Consider the following 25,179-nt stretch of genomic DNA (forward strand, 5'->3'; position numbering starts at 1 on the left):
TTGAGTGCCTGTTACATGGAACACACGCTGCAGCATTTTCTCATGATTTCAAACCTTGCTCAGCACATTGACATTTATTGGTGCTCCAGAAACCCAAATGTTTTAATAACTTAATTCAAATTTTACTCTCAGTGACATAATATTTGGATTCCACAATCCCTAAGTATATGTCTTATTTATAACCTCATGCATATGGATTTTTAAAATACAGCATTTTTGGTATATTTTTTTAATTGAGTATGGTTGTGTGCAGACTATTGTGTGATAACAGAGGGCTGGAAATAATCCCAGCTTAGTTAAAAGGCGGCATATGTTCTTGGATAACTTTCAAAATGTAGATCACTATTTCTCAGATGTGCTTCTTTGGGGGGAAAAAAAGAAAGGTCTAAGTTTGTCTCTTTTCCCTTGTGGTTTCTTTCAACAAATATTTATTAAGCACTTACTATATGCCAAACACTTGGCAATGAGGAAACCAGGCATCAGCCCTTATGGAAGCTTCATTCAGTAGACTTGAAACTTCTCTTCTTTCAATGAAAACATTGTTTTTTAAATATCACATTTAATTATGCATATCGTATTGTGGTGGCAAGGGTTTCTACAAAGTATTACCTTTTCAGATATGTTAACTTTAAGAAATTTCCTTGAAAAGATAAATGTAGGCATACAAGGATGTGTAGAGTTTTCTAGCCAACGGGGTTCCCAGAAGGAGTTAAAATGGAATGTGTGCCAAATGTCATCATAAGGAGAGAACAGTCTTATTAAGTAAAATATGAAAGCTTCTGAGATGGAAGTATGTATGTTTTCCATTGAGGTGCTGCGTCAACAATGATAGGATTTGAGGAACTCCTAGAAAAAGGATTAAATGACAAAATTTGATAGTAAATTTAGAAGGCTAAAAAGATTATATTGCTCCATATTATTTTTTAATCATCAAAACCAGTCTAGCATTTTATTTCTCTCAAGATAACTGTGAAAGTGGTTTCATTTTTGGTAGTTCATGGTGGTTCTTCTAAATTACCGAGATGTAATCATGCAGAGACGGGTTTGTTTTCTTTAAAAGCAGTCGCTGCTTTGCAAAGGTCACTGAAATTCTGCTCCTGTGTGGTCTTCATGCAGCAAAGCAGGTATTGGGGAGGTCTTCGAAGGTCACCAGGGGCCGGTGACTGGAATTAACTGCCATATGGCTGTGGGCCCAATCGACTTCTCACACCTGTTTGTCACGTCATCATTTGACTGGACCGTCAAACTGTGGACCACAAAGGTAAGAATATCTTGATTTAAGTTCTCTGGTAATACCTAGGCAAAGGGACAATTTTATTGTATACAGCCTACTGATGAATTCAGTCTGCCTCAGAGCTAAAGGTTCGCTTTCTCAGTCCATTTTATTTATTTTAAAATACGTAAGTGATACTTGAAAACATTCTAAATTTTTAAAATTCTGGCAGTTTGGGGTACCTGGGTGGCTCAGTGGTTGAGCATCTCCCATTGGCTCAGGTCATGATCCCAAGGTCCTGGGATTGAGTCCTGCATTCTCCCTCTGCCTATGTTTCTGCCTCTCTCTGTCTCTCTCATGAATAGATAAATAAAATCTTAAAAAAAAATAAAAATAAAAGTCCAGCAATTCAAATAATAATAAAATGCAAGTCCTTCTTTGCTAACACTAGTGCTGCCCAGCACATGTCCTCCAGGACTACCATCCTTCCCTCTCCCCACTTCAGTGTTGACTGCACAGAGCTCTATAGCACTGGCTTACATACACCTGCACTTGTGGAAATGGGACTTGGGACCTGGTGGTTTGGGGCTTGGGGTGTGTCTTTTGAGCCTTTGGTGGTTTTTAAGCTGGCAAATGGTACTATGTTAATTGTGTTTTCAAAGGCAATTCTGACCATGTTTGAGAGCAAAAAAAGGAAAGGTCACTGGAATAAGGGTGCTGTAGTCCAGAGAAATAAGTGACAGTGACAGTGGTGTAAACCAGTAGTTTGGGATGGAGAGAAAGAGGTGGATTCGAGAGCCATTTATCAGGTAACAGCCACAGAAATTGTTGATGTGATTTAATATAAGGATGGTGAGACAGTGAGTCATCAGGAAAAAAAGGCAAGTTATAGCTGAAGAATGGAGACTGTGCTAATCAGTCACTGTATTCACTGCATGGAGATCACCAGAGGAAGGGCGCCTTGGCCAAGAGCATTGTGCAGGTTAAATGTAAGGTTCTTGGGATGCACAACTCATGATCGCCTTATAGTTTGCAATGTGGGACAGAAGTGGAGGGAGACCCCTGGGCTATAGGTACATACCTAGTAGCAGTCAGGATAGAAATCATTATTATAGTCCATGGAGTGGATTTTTTAAAGATTGTATTTATTTATTTGAGAGAAAGCAAGAGATCACAAGCAGGAGAGGGAGAAGCAGACTCTCCTCTGAGCAAGGAGCCCCATGCAGAGCTTGATTCCAGGACCCCAGGATCATTACCTGAGCCAAAGGCAAATGCTTAACTAACTGAGCCAGCCGACACCCCAAAGAGTAGATTTTAAAAGAAATGTTAAGAGTAGACCCAGGAAAAGAGGGATATTTAGGAAATAAACAGGAGAAATGGAACTAGAAAAGGAGACTTAAAGAGTGCCAACCCAAGAAACAGAGGGGAAAATTATCACTTTTGAGTGTGTGGCTTCCTGGACATGAATAGAGAGAGTCTATAGGAAGAGCACAGAGTTGCCCTCCACTGCATGAAAAACAACCTCACCTACAAGAGATACCCAAATTAAAGCCAAGGTGAGAAACTTCTTTTCAACTGTCATACTGACAAAAGTCCAAAAGCAACACAGTCTGTGAAGGGATGAAAGAACCAGCCATTCTCATACATTGCTGTCGTGAGTGCAAAATGGCACAACACTGGAGAGAGTGATTTGGCAGTATATAAAAATAATTCATCATGCATATTTGCTCATTGTCAGAGCAATTCTTGCTTCTAGGAATCTATGCCAAAAGTATACGAGCAAAAATAAGAAAAAAGACATCTGCAGAAGGAGATTCATTGAAAGGCTATCTTGAATAGGAAAAGACTGGAAAGGACCCAAGAATTCATTGTGAGGGCTCTGGACAAATCAAAAGTAAACTACATCCACAGGAGAGAGGACGATTCAAGTGTATGAAGAAGTGCAGATTTCTTCATACTATTATGTAGTGATGTCTAGGAATATATTTTTAAGTGAGAAACGCAAGGTGGAGAAAAGTGTAAATAGTATGTTGTCATTGTTTAGTATTTATTTGTATATTTTTAAAGGTTGGAAGGACACGCATACATAAAATTATTATTTACAGAGAGGCAGAAGACTAAAAGAAAGAGAATAACCACACTTATTAAAATATATTAAAATATATTTTGTACTTTTGGTTTGGGAACTACATAAACATTTTACTTAGTTACAAAACAATAAAATTTTTAAAGTGGTGAAGTGGGGAGCCTCAGTGGCTCAGTCAATTAAACATCCAACTCTTGATTTCAGCTCAGGTCATGACCTCAGGGTCATGGGATGGAGCGCCACGTGGGATGGGCTTTATACTCAGCAGGGTGTCTGCTTGAGATTCTCTCCTTCTCCCTCTCCCTGACCCTTTGCCTCTGCCCCTCCCCCCCAAAAATAAGTGAATAAATCTTTAAAAAATGTAAAGTAACATGAAACAAATCAACCTTAGTATGGTTCAAATTGGAGGCAAAACATTACAGTGTGGAATTATTCTGACTTTAAAATCCTGTATTTTAATTATACATTCCAAAAGAGATGTATTTTAAGGATAAAAAAACTGCAAAAAAATGTTAAACTACTTTTAGTACTCACATTGCTGATGGTTGTATTGTCACTATTACTGACACTATTGTGTTGGTATCATGAGATAAATGACTGCATTCCTGTCGTTGAAGAGTAATATTAGCTGGGTTGAAAGGAGATACAAATGCTTGAATTGAGTGAGACCTCGGCAGTAATCATGATTTTAAGTTGGATGTATTAGTAAGAATTTGTGGTGTGTGTTACCTTTAAATCTAAAAAATACACTTTCAACCAAAAAACACTTTTTTTTTTTTAGCTAGCATACATAATTTATTCCAAAGCTATCTTAACATGATCTAAATGCCTAAAGATAGTGTCAGCAAATTTTTAGAGGCCATCTCAGTCATAAACACAAATGCCATCTTAAAATATTAGCAACTCAAATAAATATTAACAATTAATTCCAAAATACATAGGGATACCTCATGACCTAACTGGGTTATTCCAAGAACACATTATTTAATATAAGAACTTATCTAAATCACTACATAAACAGGTTATCAGATGAGAAATCATATTATGGCAATCAATGGAAACAGTGACCAATCCAGTAGCAATGATGCTCCTAGTGTCCAATTTGTGCTCTCTAAATACCACTTGCACTAAAAGAAACCAGAGATCCTGGAAGAAATTACTGATTCTAGATCTGCAGCAGGAAATGTGTAAAATGAGCCTGGAATATTTCATCATAATAAAAAGCAAGGAAGCTACCAACACTACATATTTCTTGTCAAAGGTCTTAGAAGCCACATTGAATAAGTTTCTGCAGGCCAAAGAATATCAATGATAGTAATAGATTCATGAGTCCATAATAATACTGAAAAAAGAAAAAAAACTCATTAGTTATCTTTGGAGATCATGAGGGAAGCCAACTCAATATTTTGGAAACTAATAAGTAAAAGAATGAATCAGTTATTTATTCTGAAAGAGTTAAACATTTGTTCTGTCTTTTCTATATGATTTGTACATCAGTGCTACTAAATAATTGATGAGGGTTTGTTTTTCCTTATAGAAAAATTGCAGCTAATACAGAAAGATAGGATTGAATATTAGGTAGTGATTATTACTGATAGCATTCTAAAAATAGAAACAACTTTCATAGCCTTCTTTTTTTTGAAGTAGGCTTGTCCCCCAAATCAAATTAAAATCCTATCAATCCACCAGATCTCTGAATTTAGAGGGAATAGGAGATAAAGATGCAAAATACTACATACTACAGGGATAGAATCAGCCAAGTCAAGGTCATGGAGAAATCTGTGGGACAGCAGATCTCATTTCTACGACAAAACCCCTTTTTTTTTTTCAAAGAAAAAAAGGAAATGAAGGTAGAAACTACATATCAAAACAAAATAGAATGAAACAATACTTGAGACATTTCAACCAATCTTAAAATATGAATCCTATGTAGATCCTGATCCAGATAAGCAACCCTTTAAAAAAAAGTAGAAGGCTGTTAGGAAAATCGAAAAATTGACTAGATATTTGAATATATATATATATGAATTATTATTCTTCGGTGTGACAATTATATTTTGATCATTTTAAGTGGTTTTACCTTTTAGAGACACTGAAATTTTACAGAAGAAATCCTAGGATGTCAGAGATTTGCTTCAAAATAATCAGTTGGGAAGGGAGAGCATGTGGACATAGATGAATTAGATTGTGCAAGTACTGATAAATATTGAAGCTGGATATTGATACTATTCTATTTCTGAGTATGTTGGAAATTTCCTATAATATAAAACCAAAGGAAAAAAAAAAACCATAAGAGAATGGAGTGAGCAATAGTAACAAATATGTCATGAAAGTGTCGTCAAGACTGAAATATGTCCACTGTATTTAGTAGCTTCACTGTGCCCGTGGCAAGTACTGTTCAGCCGGTATGCTGCGGAGGGGACAGAAATAACAATGGGTTAAGGAGTAAGTGGAAAGCAAGAAGCCCTGAAGAAAAATCAAGAAGTTTGACTATGAGGAGAGGAAGATGGGAGGGAAAAAATTTCTTCTTCCTTTTTTTTTTTTTTTAAAGATTGTAGAGACTCTTGAGGATGTTGCTGTTGACATAGAGTAAAGACAAAAAGTAGAAAAACTGCGAGTATAAGACAGAACAAGGTCCCTGAAAATGTTCAAGGGAATGAGATGCATTAGCATGGGCAAGGGATAAAGTTTAAATTCCATTGTAACAAAAGAAACAGGAAAAGAAGGGGACAAATATGTGCAAGTGTGTAGGTTTGGTGAATGAAAGCAAAGGGAACTCTCAACATGATCCTGTTTTCCCAGTGAAGCAGGAGATGAAGTAGTTTGCTGAGTGGGAAACAGAGGTGCTAAAGGGAGCAAACTGCAGCCCATCATGAAAGAGAAGAAGAAAAGCTGATTAGAGAAGGAAAGATGGGCTCTGGGGGTGTGGAGGACCCTGCTGGGTGGGAGATCAGAATGTTCTAGGTGGCACCAACCTTCAGGGCCAACTTCCTCCAAGAGAACTTAACAGCATTTAACATATGGTCATGGATGAGGGGGACACTTAGTTAGCTCTGGGGCCAAAACTTTCCCAGAACATGATGGCAGGACAATAGAACATGGGATCAGAAGCAAGGATGAAAGCATGTTTGATTTTGGAGGCTAAGGATTCTACACTAGAGCTGAAAGGAAATGACAACAGACAGGAGATAGTAAAAGTTGGATGCCCCTACAAGATCAAAGAATAGGTATGAAGGAAAGAAGGAAGGAAGGAAGTAAGGAAGGAAGGGAGGATGGAAGGAAGGAAGGAAGGGAGGGAACTAGTAAAGTAAGAGATTATTAGAAAGTAAGATGTTTGGATTTAGTAATTCACAACTGATAAAAACAAAACCAAATGAACAAACAAACAACAAAGGTCCAGGATGTGGTTGTGTTATAACCAAAGCCAAGTGGATGTGAAGGTCACTGGAGCAGATGGGGTCCTGGAAATAAAAGATCAAGGTGCTAGTGGGCTGTGGGCTTTCTTTGAAGGGGCCAAAATCAAGGCAAGGCTGGGATGGAAAAGGAAATAGTGAGCTCAGTGCTAAAGTCTTTAGTGAATTAGGAAGAGAGATCAGAAGAGGTAAAGGATGATACAGAGACATGGCCTGCGCATAGAGAAGCAGGATTTTTTACTGGATGTCTGCACCCTGGAGAGTAAATACTCTATTTCACTCTTCTGAAACAGAATAGCTGGTAATGAACAGTTTCTATTTGAAGAGACACTAGAGGAGGTGGTGAACTTATGGGAGAGGGAGGGTTCACCTGAAACAGGCTGAAGAGTGACCATTCCATGAAAAAGCTGAAGATGGATGCAGATGGGTCCCATTCATCATGGAGTGAGAAGCAGGGAGAGCACCGTGGGAAGATCTCGAAAGGGAGAGAGCACTGAGAGGTGGGTTCAAGTAAAATAAGTAGTAAAGGAGATTCCTAGAAAATGCTATAAGAGTTTAGCAAGAATGAGGAAGGGAGATACAAAAAAAAAAAAAAAAAAGCCTGCAATTCTGAACAGAATGCTAATTCTTGCAAATTCTAGTGAGGACAGCATGCAGGAAGAAAGGATTAAAACACCCTACATTGCCCTCCCTCCACCTCGCAGCACACCAGATTTCAGATTTCATCATTTAACCATGGTCAGGGGAGGCTTCACATTGAACAGAAACTTTGTTGGAGTAGTTCACCTGGCAAACGCAGGACAAGGCTGCATTCCAGCAGCCAAACCAACAAGGGAGAAGCCATTTTCATCTAAATGGCCAAAAGGAAGGGATCCACTCGGGAATGCGTGTGATGAGCTGCAGATGGAGAGAGAAATTATATTGATAGTGCAGATTTATTTTTATTTTATAAATGACGACAAATCATTTTAGGACCAAACTAGTCAAAATTGAATTTTAGGGAGTTTTCTATCAAAGAAGAATTTGCAGGGATTGGGAGGAGACTGTGAACCCAAAATTTATCGAGGGCACACTGTGCCAGGCAATGTGTTGAATCTGTTGCATATGGCAGATAGTCTAGGAAGTCCTTGTAGTCAACCCCTGTGGGGGAATGCATTAGCCCATTCTATAGAAGAATTAGGGACAAGAGGGCTGAAGTAAATGGCCTGATGGGCTCAGTGAGAACCTGGGGATCCCGGAATTCGAACCCAAATTACTGTGACCCGCTCATAGCTGTGTTCTTTTCCACACCAGCGTGCTAAGCCCTGAGACATCCGGTTATGAGGCTAGTTTGACAGCCAGGTGAGAACCAGAATTTCTGCAGTGGCAGCGATATTGAGCTTGTCGAGGAGAACACAAGTCTGACACCAGCAAGTGGACAAGGGGACGAACCGACTTGATTTGAGAGCAGACTCAGTGAGGATCCTGATATTTCTGCCTTAGGCATCTGAGGGGAAGAATGGTGGTGTCAGTGACCAGTGAGAGAGACAGGATATAGAGGAGGAATGGGCTTCGTTTGGGGGTAGAAAAGTAGCAGTCTAGGGCACACTCCAGCTGAGGCACCTGGAAATTCCTAGAAGGTGATTGAAAATAGTGGAGCTCAGGGATGAGAATGGAGTTAAAACTCTCCTTGATCTTGGAGATGTGAGGTCAAGCCCCACGTTGGACATAGAGCTGACTTTAAAAAAAAGATCTAGATATGGCAGGAATCAACCTGTAGTCAGTTATTTATTCAGAGAGAAAATTAAGAATAGAATGTAAATTGAAGAGGACAGGGTGCAACTGTGAGGCCACCGCTGCTGCAGGAAGGAAAAGAATGCGTGTGTGTTGGAGGGGGGGGGGGGGACGAGGCAAAGAAGAAGGTGACACTGGCCCCAGGGCAGATTGGAGCTGGTTGCAGAGGAAGGAGGGAAGACAAGAGGCAGAGAAAACAAAGACCACTTCTTGAGACTGGGGCTGCAGCTGAAGGAGACAGAGCGGTGGCTAGCAGGGAGAGCCGGGCCCAGGAAGCATTTGGTTATTATCCTTTGAGAGAGACTTGAGCGTGTTTGTGGGCTGAAGAGAAGGAGCCAGCAAAGAGTGACATTGATGGTGAGTGGTCTAACAATTGAGAAAGATGCTGTCAGGTGCCAGTTTTGGGTTGGGGAGGGAGTAGAGGCAGGACACCGCTAAGCCTGGAGAAAGATCCAACGGGTTTAACTACATGGAAGGGGAAGGGGAAGCAGGGAATGTGTGAAGGTTCCCTATTCTCTGGTGAAGTCAGAGGCACGCTGATCTGCCCAGAGCCATGGGAAGTGGGATGTTGTGGAGAGAGGAGGGGAATTGCAGGTCATGCAAGAGGGGACAGGCTCCTGACTCCTGAGGATGCCTGAATGGTGCCAGTTTGGGGACCAGCTGGGGCTAAATATCAAAGATGCATTTCACAGGTGATGGCTAAGTTTTACAAGAGTGCCAGGAATTGTGGAAAGTGGCCATTATTGACTCTCTAAAGTCCTCACAAACCTCCTGAATCTGGCATTTAAAGCTGTCCACAGCAGGGGCGCCTGGGTGGTTCAGTGGGTTAAGCATCTGACTCTTGATTTTGGCTCTGGTCATGGTCTCAGGGTGGCGGATCATGATTCTCTCCCTCATTCTCTGCCCCTCCCCACCGCACTCTCTCTCTCTAAAAAAAAAAAAAAAAAAAAAAAGGCAGAAAAACTGTCCCTAACCTGTCCCCAGTGTACTGTATAGCAGGTCAGTTGACAAATTCAGGTGTAGGGGATATACCACTTCTCTGCAATTTTAAACTAAGGGTTCTCAAAGTGTGGCCCCTTGATCATCATGGGCAGCATTACCTCGGACTTCTTAGAAATGCAAACTCCCTGAGTCACCCCCCAAACATTCTGCATCAAAAACTCTGGAAGCAGGGCCAGCGATCTGTGTTTTAATAAACCCTGCAAGTAATCCCCATGCTGCTAGAATTTGAAGAGCCATGTTCTAAACCAACTTGAAGTTCTGTCTCAAACTCCCCATCCTACAGAGCTGCTAGGGTGGTTCATTTATTCTAAGGTGTCTCTCCTCTCTCAGCAGGGTTGTGTTAGGGAACTGGGGAGCTAGTTCAGGATTCAGGCAGGAGAATGGCAATCATTGTCCCATTCTCCAGTCAGATTTCCTGATATAATTAATACCCTACTTGTTCTGGCCAGAGATTTATACTGTGAATATATTTGAAACCCCACATTGATCATAACCTTTTGTGGTAGCCTCCTTAGGAGCGGTGGTTCTACTTGATACTCTTGGCAACACTGACTCCAGTCTTTCTCCTCTTCTCAATCTAAACATGCATAAAATTGAAAGGACATGGTAGCAATATCTCCTATAATTACTAGTCCCTTTTACAAGACTGACTGAAAGTAACCTCATTTGTCTTTATAAAAAGGGCAAAGTGAAAATATATTTTTTTAAATACTAGAAATCAAAAAAATGCTGGATATCAAGGCTTTGAGGTTTTTTTCATTCTTGTTGACAGTAAGAATTTTCAGTTGGAGAACAGAGAGAAAAACGAGATGGTTAGTTCTTTTTTGGACCCTTTTGACAATGATGGTTACCTTGGTAATCTTTATTTTAAACTTTTTGTGTAATGTGAAGTCATCTGATAATTTAAACAAAGATGAAAAAAGTATGGTAGAGGCCTACTTGGTAATTGAGTTAGTGATACCCTCACACTGAAGATTATGTCTTAGTCCTTTTGGATTACTATAACAAAATGGCACACACTGAGTGGTTTTTAAATAACAGGAATTTATTTCACTCAGTTCCAGAGGCAGGGAATCCCAAGATCAGGCAAGATGCCAGGATAGTCATGTTCTGGTAAAGTCCCTCTTCCTGGTTCATATCTAGGACCTTCTTGTGTGTCCTCACATGGCAGAAGGTCTAAGGAAATGTGAGGTCTCTTTTATAAGGGCACTAACCCCATTCATGAGGTGCCACTCTCGTGATCTAAGTACCTCCCAAAGGCCCCACCTTCTAATATCACCACATTGGGGATTAGGATTTCAATGAATGGATTTTGGGAGGAACACAAACATTCAAGACATAGCAGATTGTAAGTTAAATCACATAAAGAAGAATCCTTCAAATGATAGAAATAATTGATGCTAAGAAATAAGACTTTGAACTAGTCAGGAGTCAAATTTAAAAACAGCTGCAGTATAATACTTTGTCCATAAAAAAAAAAAAAAAAAAAAAAAAAAAAAAAACTATAGCTCAAAAAGACTCCCCCCAAAGTTTAAAGGCAAACCAAACAACAGGAGAATTTGGCAACAAAAATAAGCATTTTGTACATTCTACTGACCAATTATTTGCATTTCTATCACAAAGATAAAATAGGAGGACAGAAAATCTGTATTCCAGGGGAGATGTTATGCTGCAATTAGCACACTGAGCAAAATGAATGTAATCTTGAAGACTTTAGCAAAGTCCATATCCACTCACTCTGCATAAGTAATGTGATTGCCAGCGAGACAGTAGCACTTCACACACTTTTCTGCAGAGAGAAGCTATGATTTTAGACATCAAGACTAAGACATAAAATTTCTGTACATAGGATTTCAGAAATATTGTAGTTAAATAAAAAAGCATATTTGGAGAAAATGCGGCCTCCGTTTCTCTTTGATTTGAAAAAATTAGTATTACTGTTAACTTTATATATGGTTTTATTTCAATTTCCCATGAAGATTGCACAGGTTGAATTTTTGAATTGGGAAAGGCTAAAGGAAGAATGTAATACTGTATATTTTTGGAGGTTTGGGCTTCTAACCACCCAAAAGAGTGGTTTAGTTCATGAACACCAACTAGCCACATTGACCCCAGGTGGAAAATTAACCTACCTAACGGTGTTACAGAATCTTAAAATTTTAACATGACTCTTTGGTTTCATTATCATAGTTAACTTTTTTAAAAAGATTTTTTATTCATTCATTTGAGAGAGAGGAAAAGAGAGAGAGAGCACAAATGAGTCAAGGGGCAGAAAGAGAGAGAGAAGTAGACTCCCTGCTGGGCAGGGCACCTGACATGGGGCTCCATCCCAGGACCCCAGGATCATGACCTGAGCCAAAGGCAGACACTTAACCACCCAGGTGCCCCTATCATGGTTAATTTAGAAAGAGAGTTAAGTAACGCTTATTAGTGACAGAGGCTCTTTTTTTTTTTTTTTTTAAGCATAGTAACTGAACCATTTTTGATAGAGGAGCTTTGTTCATCACTTCAATTATCAACATACTGTATTTTAACTCCATTCAAGGGAAGTATAGATGACCCTTGTCTTAGTGTAACCATGTGTGGAAAATAGTATTCTTACCATTTAGGCAATATATGGGAGAGTCCAAATGACTAAGAGCAAATGATCAGTCATGTCCTCATGGGCATGTGTGGTTGGAGCCTCAAAGATATAGAAAGAATATAGGTTCTTAACCTGTGCACATGGATCTTCCATGTGAATTCCCACAATAAGCCTTCATCTGTCTCTCTTCCCTGCATGCCCCACCTGCTCTTCCCTCCAACTTTTTAAAAACAAAACCAAGCACGGAGCCCTACCCTTGACCTTGCTACCTCTTTCTCATCCTTTTTATCTTCTGCCTTTTCCCACCAAACTGTGGTTTTCCTGCCAGCAATTTCTATCTCCATGATCACCACTAAACCTCCTCCTTCAAAAATTGCCCTGCTCCCCTTCTTGCTTGTTCCAAGGGCATTTTGCCATTTTCATTTCCTTTCATGACTTTGCTGTTTCAATAATGTTGATTAGTCCCTTGGAACATCCTTCTGTAATATATCAATGAGGCTGTTTTTAAGAAAATAGTAAAAAACTGCATACTTAAAAGTCTGTCTTTGATAATCCTTTTAAAAAATAATTTTTAAAAATGCATAGCCTGAATAAATTCTACTGAGTTACCAACTCTTACCTTTTACTATATCTTAGCCCATTAAATTTCCCATCCATCAAGAAATGCTGGAGTTGATACTTAGAAATGAAGTATGAACTCTTGGCTGGATTAAAACATTCATTATTCCACTCAGCTTTTCTGTTTGCTGAGGTTTTGGGTAATTTTTTTCCTGTACTGTAGTTTAGCTTAGTGGCTAGACAAGTTATGAGTCTTTGGACTTTTTATCATTGCATCCAGCTTGGAAAGTTTCAGTGGATTCCAATTAAACATTGGGTTAATATTTATTTTGGTCCTGATACAGCTTCATAAGGATTTAGGTTCTTGATACTTTTCATGCATTTGCCAGCTCAGTCTATTCCTTTAGTCTTCAAAGGGCTCGAGTTTCTTCTGCTTGTCTTGATCATAGCCTCTAAATCCTTTCTCTGTTAAAACTTTGGGGCCCTAAAATTCAATTCCTTTATGTTAACTGGTCAGGTAGATGGTCTGACTTAACCCATGTGTTGGCATTTGATGTGGCTCCTGGGCAGCACCCCGGGATGCTGTCATCCAAGAACCATTCACGACACACATTTGATTGATGGAAATCACTGACTTCTCTCAAATGTATCTTGACACTGTACAATCTATCCTAGCAGCTAACCTACATCTCAGTCCTTTTAACAAAATGTCTTTTAACAAAACAGAGAATCTGAAAACAAAATTTTCTAAGTGACTGAAAGGTGATGACTTTGCACAAATTAGAAAGATAATCTTCAATTTCCAAGCAACTACTGTGAAATCAATAAATATTACCTATTTCATGTTGACATCCTCTGCCAGGGTTTAAGTGTAAGATGACAGTCGTACCTGGTTTTGTTTTGGTTTGGTTTTTTCCATCTTAGCTACTAGGAAAGAATGATAATTTTAATTTTTTATGAACAAAAGAAATTGTAAAAATGTTGCTTTTAAGGAAAAACTTCAGTTTTTACCTTTAAAATGAATCCATTTAAAATGATTATGTATTGTAATAAACATTAAATATGGCTGTATTACACATAAGACAAAAATAGTTTTGTCTTGCTTATTAAATTGCATTTAGTGTTACATAGTTTCCATCCTTTCCCTGTAAGACCATGAACTCCTTGAGAATAGGCTCATATTATTTTGTCTGTATCCCTAGTACCTGGCAGAGTGCTTGGCATCTGGTAGACACTTAACAAATCATTGAATTAATATATGAATGAATAATCCCTGGATTTTTAAAAGATGTACATTAAAGACATACTGTAGCAAATATTTAGTTAGTAGTGGTTTTGAGCAGTAAAATTCGTAGCCATAATTTAGAAATATAATAATTAGTAAACTGAGGTTAAGCTTTAAAAATCCTATTAGGAAATATTTAAGAAACTATAATTTTGTGGGGGAAAAAATCTAAGGCAACTATCCAGGAGCAGAGTGGCCTCCTAAATATTTTTCTTACGAAGTAGATGAGTAGGATTCCAATTAGTCTGTGAGAATGATCTGAAGAGCTGGGCAACCAGAGTATGTATCCTTAGCCATCTCTTCCACTCAAGAGGATATTTATCCAAGTGAGCAAGGGAAGAGGCTCCTCAACAGGCTGACAATCTTCTTTTGGGGCACTGTAGCCCGGGTGCATGCAGCAATACTCCTTCTAAAGATGCCCTTGGGAAAGTCTGTGCTTTGTGGGATATGATCTCCCTCAGGAAAGGGGGGGCTTGACTCTCTCTAAATCATAGTTTATAAGAAAAAATTTTAACTCAAACTGAAGCTGGAGAGGAGAGGCTAGAGAAGGAAATGTGCTAAAGAAGCTCCTCAAAATACAAGACATCCAAACTGAAGTTTGAAGGACTTCATGAGGTAAAGGGCCACAGGGAAGGGTGTTCAAGTATAAGGAACAGAGTGTTCAAAAATAGAAGAATGGGATATTTTACACCCTACTTGTATAACTTAAGGAAAATTACTCTCCCTCTCTGTGCTGCAGTTTATTCATCTCTGCAATGTCCACTACAATACTACCTACCTCATAGGGTACCTATGAAGATTAAATGAGTTTGTATATCTAAAGGTCTCCAAACAGTGCCAGGCAGAGAGTAGTATGCACTGTGAAAGAAGTAGCAATGCAATTCTTACTGTTAAATATAGTTATTGTTGATATTGTTGTTATTTGGTTATTAAACTGTCTCAGTTGGGCTGGAGCAATGGTTGCAAGGTGACCAGAAGGGAATAATGAAAGGGTGCCTCTGGGAACAAAAAGGGACCAGATGATGAAAGACAGTCTCTGATGCCATGGTTAGAGAATAGACTTTCTTCTGAAGATGATAAGAATCATAGCTTATGGTAAAGTGGGATCTCATCACCTGTGGCTTAATGTAATGAAGAATGAGACTAGGCACTAAAGACATATAACCTCCCCCTCAGGACTCTGACCCATAATGTTAGCATAATGGGCTACATGTGATGACTGTTTCACCAGATTACCAGCAATACATGGGTTCCACATTATCCCCACCACCTCCTATCCATTAGCCTCCTCCTATCTTAACCTTATTTGATTGGACCATTAATGAACACTCTTCAACTCTACCACACTCAGTTGTAGCATCTTGATTGACCAGAATGTTTAGTTTTGCAACCGTTCCTGAGACGTCCCTCTCAATTCATCACTACACTTAAATATGTAGATGAAGCCCAATCATGATGATAAAGACTTTAACGATAATAATCATAATAATAGTAGAAGCTGCATTCAACTGAATACTTCCACATGACTGGCATTGTACCAGTGATACTACATAATTCCAAGTGTGTTTTTGTAAATATGCTGCTGCAGGATCCCATCTTGAATGGATTGTTGCAGAATTGTCTCATCTGACCTTTCTGCTAGCTTTATGTTTACTTGTTCTCCCATTGTGTCTTCAATTGGAGTTTTCTTTTTGTCCACTTATAACTGTTTTAAGTGTTTGAGCCTAAGATATATTCTCTCTTCCTCATTCTTCTTAGTTCTAAGAAACTTGTGTCACTAGTGCTTCTAATCCTTACTCAGAGCGCCATAAATTTTTATACACCTGTCCCTGCCCCACCACATCCTGACTTCTCAAAGAGGATTTAAATATGGCAGGACAAGAAGATGGGGAGACTATCATTTGTCCTAGACCTAAAGAAAGCACATGTAAAGATTTTTTTCTTAATCTATTCTAATGCCAATTACTTTCACAGTTTCTACATGTTTCTTTAGTGTGGTTGACTGTTCAGTATGTATTTACACACCTTTTTTCAGAGTAGGATATTACTATGTTCATCTTTACCCTGTGTCTGATATGTGTTAGTTTGCCAGTATTATTCTCAATACGGAATGAGTAGAATTGGACAAATTACTACTTTATCAAGTCGGAACAATAAAAATTGAGAGAATGTTCTCATTCTTCTAGTACTTTGTAAAGAATAAATAAAAGTTTTGTAGAGGAAAAATAAATACAATTAATCTTTGAAAACTCTTATTTTCTCTTCCAAAGGAGAGTAACAGGCCCTCCCATAAATTCTGGGGAAACAGACCTCAGTGTTTACTACTGGAAGCTCACCAGCTCTGTGGAAGTTTCTGGAGAGGAATGTTGTGGAATTGGCGGTAGAGTGAAATAGTGTTCTCTGCTGTCCCCTGGTTCATTGGCTTGAACTGAGCCCAAGTCAAAAGTAAGAAGAAGTCTCTTATAAGTTGTCAGTTTCCTCCTCACTTAGGACCTTCCTTAATGATTAAAAACTTAACTTTTAAACCAGATTTCCCCCTCTACCACTCTGCCAGACCCAGCTGCGTTAAGAGGTGTAATGGGTCACCAAACCAGGAAGGTTCTGCTTGAGAATCTTGGCTTCCACCCAACTATGGAACTTAATTTATGCCTGATTGATTTGATTTTTCTCTCCCTCAATTACCCTCCTTTTACAAAGATCAGTAAATCAGCTGAGTTTTTAACTCTTTTACTATTAAAGTCATTTCTTTAATTTAGCAATCCATGCACCATCAAAATGAAGTGTGAAGTATCTATGTGAGCATGTGCATGTGTGTGATCTTGTTTTTTCTCTTTACAATATTTTGTGTTAATCTAGGTCTGTAATGAATTAGAACAGCCATGTTCTTTGCTAACAATGCCCTCCCCCATTTCTTAAAAGTCTGTCTGTTTGGAAAAATGGTTCCTTAGGAGCAGGGAATGACCGTGTCTTCTTTGCCAAGTTTGTGAAAAAATTATTACCCATTTCTCTGAGGTTGGTGTCTCTCCATGTCCACTCTCCCTACATAATCCTCCTAGGTAATCTTCCTAAAACCTTTAATTATACCATCTCCTTTTACTACAACATATAACAGTGTTTGTATTTAGTGGAATCTAAACAGGCATTTTTTAATTGTGGGAGAAGTTCCATGATTTAAAAAGGTACTGAAAGAATTAAAGTGAACAGTATCTTTAGCAGGGAGGCCTTTGTAACTTATTCTTCAGAAATGGGTTGGATATATGCATGCAGAGATCCCTAAATTTATCTGAATATGGGACTCATTTTTACCCAGGCATATTGAGAGAACAGTATTCCTTGGAAGATAGCTCTGGAAACTCTGACTGACACAGCTTTACTTGCTTTCCTAATCATTTCAAACACCTCAACCTGCATTTCATGGTTTTCCACCCTTTTGGACAAGCATCTAACCATCGGTCCCAAAAGTTCTAAATATGATCTTTCCAATTTGCGTTTCCAATAATAATGTCAAATAAGTAAGCAAAAACCCCCAAAAAACAAAACAAAAAAAAATTAAAAATCTTCCCAAACCTAGTAAGGATAGAAATGACTCATGAACTTGAATATATCTAGAGAGAAAATAGAGAGAGGCTGAAAGATAGAAGAATTCAGTGTCCAGAAATAGTATGTAGACATGAAGGTGTGTGACAAGGCTCCAGGAGCCATGAAGGAGCTTTCCATGAAGTCAGGTACAATGCCAGCACCACATGGAATAATGATTAAACAAATATACCACTTTTTAAAAATAGTCTCTATGTTCTTTATAGAATCAAAGTCCAGGTGTGGGGAAATGAGAAAGAAGGGCCACAAGAAAATTTGGTTTAAGTCATAGAAATCAGACCTGAAGAGAATGCCACAGAGTCCCTGTTTAACTGCCTAATTTTACCGAGAAGAAAACCAATGTCATGAGAGGAGTGATTCAGAAATTCTTTTAGTCCCATGTTTTTTTCTATCTCACACTGATTGTAAATGGGTTTTAAAAAGTGGTTTTAATGGTTTGAACTGTCCATCTATTTTTATTTGTGATTTAATAATGGACTCAAATGCTTGAATAACTTTAACCATTTTATTTGGCTTAATAATGCATCACTATAGTACTGAAACTATTCTTACAATAACTTTAAACAACACCAAAAAATTTAGCGCCCGAATACAATGTAAAGGTCTTTTGTTGTATTTATTTGTTAATTGTGTCCCTCTTTCCACTGAACTATGAGCTTTCTGGAGGTTGGTGGCCATATTTTACTTCTAGTCTGTATTTTCCCACCGCTTTCAATCAGAGTAGTAAGTGGTTAACATATAATGTAAGCTGATTATCTTACTGACCAATCACATATAAATGAAATTATATCAGTAGCAGTTATACTGCTAATTAACAATTAGATAAACTCTGAGCTTTTATATTTATTGCAAATTTATTTCAGTCCTCATTCAGGCACTAAAACACAACTGCATCCTACAGACCCGCAAAGACACCTCTGTTCATTCTTTATTGATATTTCTGAAGGCTGCATTCTCCATGTATCACTTTTTTCTACTCCATTGATCTTTCCCCCTTTGTCCAATCAACTGTACATTCATATGAACACATGAATGTATACATATCAACCTACACATTATCACTGCGAAACATGTAAGAATATAATAGCAGTGCAATTTTTTAAACAATCATCCAAAGTTCATACTTTACATTAAGGTTCACTCTCAGTGTGTTGTACATTCTGTGGATTTGGACAAATGTAGAATGATATATATTCATCCTTATACTATCATACAGAATATTGTCACTACCCTAAAAATCCTCTGTGCTCTGCCTCTGTATCCCTACCCCTACCCTTTGGCAACCGCTGAACTTTGTACTGTCTCCATAGTTTTGCCTTTTCCAGAATGTCATGTAGTTGAAATTCTATGGTATAGCCCTTCTAGATTGGCTTTTTTCACTTGGTAATATGCATTTAATGTTCTTCCATGGCTTTTCATGGCTTGATAGCTAATTGCTTTTTAGTTATGAATAATATTCCATTGTCTGATATGCCATAGTTTTGTTTTGTTTTTAAATATGTTCATCTACTAAAAGACATTTCAGTTGCTTCCAAGTTTTGGCAATTATGAATAAGTCTGTTATAAACATCGGTGTGCAGGCTTTCACGTGGTCAGGAGTTTTCAACTCCTTTGGATAAATACCAATGAGTATGATTGCTGGATCATATGGTAAGAGTATGTTTAGTTTTATAAGAAACTGCCAAACAATCTTACCAAATGGCTGTGCCATTTTATATTCCCACCAGAAATGAATGTTGCTCCATATGCTCACCAGCATTTGATGTTGTCAGTGTTCTGAATTTTGGCCATTCTAACCAGTGTGTAGTGGTATCTCATTGAAGTTTTAATTTGTATTTCCCTGATGACACGATATGGCACATTTTTTCATATGTTTACTTGCCATCTATGTATCTTCCTTGATGAGGTGTCAAACTCATTGGCCCATTTTTTTTAAATTTTTTTATTTATTTATGATAGTCACAGAGAGAGAGAGAGAGAGGCAGAGACATAGGCAGAGGGAGAGGCTCCATGCACCGGGAGCCCGACGTGGGATTCGATCCCGAGTCTCCAGGATCGCGCCCCGGGCCAAAGGCAGGCGCTAAACCGCTGCGCCACCCAGGGATCCCAGCCCATTTTTTAATCAAGTACTTCTTCTTATTGTTGAATTTTAGGAGTTCTTTGTATATTTTGGATAAAAGTCCTTTATCAAATGTCTTTTGCAAATATCCTCTCTCAGTCTGTAGCTTGCATTTTCATTCTCTTGATAGCAGTATAAAGTCAATTAAGATTCTCCTACTAGAAAAGGGGCACCTGAGTGGCTCAATCAGCTGAGTGCCCAACTCTTGATTTCAGCTCAGGTCATGATCTCATGTGTCATGGGATTGAGCCCCTCATTGAGCTCCTCAGCAGGGAATCTACTTGAAGATTCTCTCTCTCTCTGCCCCTCCCCCCACTCGTGCATGCTCTCTCTCTCTCAAATAAATAAATATTTAAAAATATATTCTGCTACTAAGGCAAGTATTGCCTTCTCTAACCTTTTAATCAAAAGAATAGTATATTTGATTGATTATTTGCTCATTAAACCAGTAGTCAAGAAAACTTAGTGTATGTTTAACCTCATGCCAAGGACTTTCACAAGAATAGAAATGAGGCATGGTTCCTGCTACCAATGGGTGCTTAGTTACGCAAACCTGAGTAAAGAATGGAATTTCTTTAAAGGAAAAAGTTCTTGTCAACCTCTAGCATTACCTTAAATTATTTTCTTTATAATCAAATACATATAAACAGAGAATAAAGTATATACTCCTTATATTTATTCATTTAATACATATCTATTGAAGTCTTACTGTCCTCTAGGCACTGAACAAAGTAACAAAGGTAGACAAAGTACTTGACTTCACAGGCATGTTCATTCTGGATGGGAAGAAAAAAGTGTGCACATCAAAAGAAACATAACCAATCCTTATTTATGGCAGTTGTGTTCTATAAGGTTGCCATAATGAATTGATAAACTCATAACCATTGCTTCCAGGGGAATTATAGGATTAGGTTTCTGAGAGCCTCTGGTCGTCACATTTTCATAAACTAATCAATACGTGATCCTGTTTGGGGGCACCTGGATGGCTCAGTGGGTTAAGCAACTGACTCTTGATTTTGGCTCAGGTCATGGCCTCAGGGTTGTGAGATTGAGCCCCTTGTTGTAGAGCTTGCTTAAGATTCTCTCTCTTCCTCTCCCTCTGGCCCTCCCCTACTGCTCACACACTTTCTCTTTCTCTCTCTCAAAAAAAAAAAAAAAAAAAAATACATGATCTTGTTTTATGTGCATTTCTGTTTAAAGACATCTTATTAATATGTAAGGTTGATTCATTAGCAGTGAATTCCAGCCAAGGGCTCATGCCTGAAGGAAACTTATCTAATACGTATTTTGTCAGTAAAGCACATCACAGCCTTCTTGTGCTTAGGGGCACTGGACGATACTTAGCACCATGCTTGGGAGCCATTATAAACAGTGAAATAACCAATAAAAAAAACATAAAAATTAAATTTCATGGCACCAAATTAACTCCAAAAAGGGCATTTATTTATGGTATGGGAGTTGAAACAAGACAGCAGAGTATTGTCTTATTCAGCCTTAGATGAATACCAGGTGACTCAAACTTTCCTCCACTCTAGCCTTGTCCATGAATGACTGTGAAACACTGATTTGGGGCTTACAAATAAATCTTAGAGAGTAGGCAAATGCAAAAATTCAGAATCCATTAATAAATGAGGACCAACTGTAAATAATAAATTTCAGATAGTGGTAGGTGTTAGGAAACCAGTGAAGCAGGATTGGGGTAGAGAACGACAGGACACCATGAACAGCTATTTTACAGGGTGACTAGGGCAATCCTCTGTGAGGAGAGGACACTTGAGTAGACATGAGTGATTAAAAGGAGTTTGTTCTGTCAACGTGAGGGGAAGGAGGATATTGTAGGGAGCAAATGTAAATGGCTGCAAATCAAGGAGCAAGTTTGACTTGGTTTATATGAGGAACAGGACCAAGGCCTCCATGTTTGCAGCAAAAATAAAATGGCAGAAGAGGAGTTTGAGAAGGTAATAAGAGGTCAAGTAATGCATGGTCTTGTTGGCCTAAGGAAGAACTTAGATTTTGTGTGAAAGGGTAATGAGAAGACACTGAAGGTTTTAAAATATATATGAGCTGGGGTGCCTGGCTGGCGCTCAGTCAGTTGAGTGTCATTGACTCTTGATTTTGGCTCAGGTCCTAATCTCAGGGTTGTGGGATTAAACCCCACCTTGGGGAGTCTACTTCCTCTGCCTTTCTCCCCACTGGTATGTGCATGCATGCTGTGTCTTTCTCTCTCTCTCTCTCTCTCTCTCTCTCTCATAAATAAATCTTAAAAAAAAGAAAAATAAACAAAAATAAAATATATATGAGCTATAGGTTATAACTCAACTAATTTTAGAGGCCCCCTAAAATTACAAATTAAATTTACCTCCTAAAATACCATTCAAATGAACTATATTAACTTAAGTGACAAGGTTTCTTTAAAAGTAAAGTGGTGACACAGTGTGACTCTCAGGCTGTCTTCACTGCTGACCCTGTGCCAGGTGATGACCCCAAGAATGACCTTCACCTGACACAAATGGGTCATTTCTTACTCACAAATCCTTGGTGTTTTTTCCCTCTAGTCTGCCATGACTGTACCAAAACACTGTTGCTGGGCTGCCTCTGACATACAGTCAGAAAGCAACAAGATCCAGCTGATCCAAAGCAGGTTAAACTAATTTTTTGACTCTTATTACCTAGAGGAAAATCTAAAATTAATATTCCTCCTAGAGAACTCCTAGAATCTTCCTCCCTCAAGGATTAAACCCCCAGCCCTCCAGAATTATTTGATAAACCTTGCTCCAGTGGAGCCATTTCAGGGCTGTGAAACTGCATTGTATAATCCTACAACGGTGAATATACGTCATTACACATTTGTCCCAACCCACTCAATGTATATCACCAAGAGTGAGCCCTAACGTAATCTATGGGCCTTGAGTGATAATCATGTATCAACATGGATTCAGCACTTGTAAATAGATACCACTCTGGGAAGGGTGTTGTTAGTGGGAAGGCTGTCCATGTGTAGGGGCTGGGGATATGTGGGACATCTCTGTACTTTCTGCTTAATTTTGCTATGAATGTAAAACTCCTCTAAATACTGAAGTCTTAAACTTGCTCTACATGGAAAAATAAACAACAATTTAGGATTGCAGTAAGAATATATTTAAATATAACTGCATCAGACAGACTCCAAGGCAGCCCCAGGCCCAGTGCCTGAAAAGAAGTTGGAAGACAATGTCTGAGGCCTGAGGGACAGAGACATCTCTGTGCCTGTGTGGGTGTTTGAGGGGGGATTGTGGGTTAGGCAGGGCTTGATTGGGACCACATGATTGGATGGTGTATGAGAAGGGGAGAGACTAGCATATTCTCTAAGGTGAACAAAGGCTTGAAGGCCAGAAGGTTTTCAGAGTACAGAGGGGACTCCGTCTGTGAATGCAGACGACTGGCTGGAACAGAGGGTTTTGATTAAGGGATCAGGGAAAAGCAAATTTGGAAAGGCTGGCCCTACCATTTCAGCACTGATCTACCCCAGTGGGACCAGACAGTGGTATTCATAGCCTCGGATTGTCTTGTTGGAGTGCTGGCCTTGGGATCTGTGGCATGGAGGTACTTTCTCAATGTAGTTATTTCTACTGAGCCTGTCACTAGCTCAGCAGGAGGTAAAAATTACTTGACAGTCTCTCCTGGCTCTCACCCATCCAAAGCGTGAGGGAGCGTAGGGGTGTCAGAGTGGGTGGGCGTTGAGGAGGGTTAGTCCTTAGGAACTGAAGCTTTCAGTGAAGAATACAGCACACAGAGAGGCTTACCCATAGTCTGGGGCCCCAAGCAAACAGGCCCCCCCACAGTGGAGTCCCCATTTGTACCTTTCACTCTCAAAAGGTTTTATCTGGTATGGAAATCTCTCTTCTCTTTCTCTGTCTCATGCACACATACATGTACACATATGGAGACACACACACACAATTATTATCAAAAATCGCTTTGGAATTTAAACTCTCAGCTAAGGATCCTTCTCCTAAACAAAGCTACATTTTAATACAGCTCTACTGGTTCCCTATTACATTGCAAATGTGAACTACTCACCGTAGGCAGTACGAGCTCCTTTAAGTCCATTTGACTTCTAAAGGCGAGGGTGATAACATTTTGGATTTCATTTTTGTTTGTCCTATAAGAGTCTTGAGTTTGGGCCAAAAACCCAGGCCGTGGATGAATGTGCTTTAGACCTCACTTTTTGTCACAGGGCCAAGTGGACTTGGGAGAGAGGGTGGAGCTGTCTGTTCAGACATGATTTTTAGTTTGCCCTTTGCCTCTGGAGCCAGGGCCTGGCCCCCATCCAGCCGCACGAAGAGAAGATTATGGTATTTTCTAGGTAATTTTAAGGAACACAAACCCAAAGTAAAGTCAGGTGGTTTCAAGTCTGCACTGAATTTTTCATGTTAAGGATTTGTCATGATTTGGGTTTTCAGCAGAGCTGTATTTTAAATGATGAAGGGAGTTGTATTCTTCTGCAGACAGGCATGTTTTGGTTGTTTGCTAATGACCTCTGGTTTTGCTTATGAGGAGTTTTGTTAACAAATGGAAATGTAGCAAAATAAAACACTCTCTCTCTTTCGTACTCTTTTTTTTCCTCTTTCTTCTTTTTTAAACAATGAGAACCCTTGCAATAAACTGTCAAAACCAGGCTATAGATATTGGTTATTGTAGCATCATTAATACTGTGTAAAAATAAATTAGTCACTTTAGCAATCAAACACATTCTTCTGATCTCCTGTCGGTGCTTTTAAACAGAGCCTTCCCCTCACTGTTTGATAGATCCTATTGTTAAGAGAAGAGAACTGTAGAGATGTATTAAAAAACTCTTTGAAATTTTTCCAACCTCAGGAACCCATTCAGCAGTAATTAGCCTTTAAGGAGGTTGATAAAGGAGAGCTGGGCAGGGGCCTGCCTGCTGGAGTTTAAAGGTTATCCCCAACCCCTGGAAGAGAGGGTTCAGGTTCAGGACCCTTGTCATGCTCCATCTGCCCTGCCTATTCTTGCCCTCTGACCCCACCACCCATCTCACTCTCCACCTACGTTTCCTCAAAGAAAGAGAAGCCAGGACTGAGCCTGCAGAGGGTGACAAAATTAAACCAAAATAAACTTTTATCTCAAGCACAGACTTCTCTTTCAGGGGGGAAAAATTGCTCTGTCTTTAGGCTAAAATGACTGATTGAATTGAACACAACTATAACTTCTGGTTCCTGTTTAGGTCCATTCCTTCAATGGCCGTGGCCCATTCGTATTGAGATGGCACTGAATCCCACAGAGCTTTCCACTTCCCATCCTCACCCGTCCCCATTGTCTCAACACCATTGCAGAACTATGGGTGTGATTGAAAGCTAAGTGAACATTTTAAAAGAAGCTCTGCTGTCTCCAGAAGGGGGCATATTTATAAAAATTCACTACAATTCCCCTTAGCAGAAGGTATGGTAAAGACAAGATAGAGGTGTCATCATTGATAACAAGGGAACATGATCAGGAAGGGGGAAAGAGCTGCTCAGAAGCAGTGTATGTCTTGCAGTCTTGGGGAAATT

At 39.1% G+C, this 25,179-nt stretch overlaps 1 protein-coding gene and 1 long non-coding RNA gene across 9 annotated transcripts in view; one reads left to right on the top strand and one right to left on the bottom strand.

Moving 5' to 3' along the window:
- The window catches only part of DYNC1I1 (dynein cytoplasmic 1 intermediate chain 1), a 311,119-nt gene that overhangs the window by 250,988 nt on the left and 34,952 nt on the right, over positions 1–25,179 (top strand). For all 8 annotated transcript variants that reach the window (XM_038556867.1, XM_038556870.1, XM_038556869.1 and 5 more), the window contains one exon: positions 1,117–1,261. In XM_038556867.1, coding sequence (XP_038412795.1) covers positions 1,117–1,261 — 145 coding nt within the window. The remainder of the gene's footprint in view (positions 1–1,116; positions 1,262–25,179) is intronic.
- On the bottom strand, positions 920–23,841 carry LOC111098765. Its single transcript, XR_005369402.1, has 2 exons — positions 23,690–23,841; positions 920–1,246 (listed from the first exon to the last, which is right to left on the bottom strand). It is a non-coding gene; the product is annotated as an uncharacterized LOC111098765 (long non-coding RNA).

The sequence above is a fragment of the Canis lupus genome, chromosome 14 (assembly GCF_011100685.1).
Source record: "Canis lupus familiaris isolate Mischka breed German Shepherd chromosome 14, alternate assembly UU_Cfam_GSD_1.0, whole genome shotgun sequence".
NCBI classification, from domain to species: domain Eukaryota; kingdom Metazoa; phylum Chordata; class Mammalia; order Carnivora; family Canidae; genus Canis; species Canis lupus.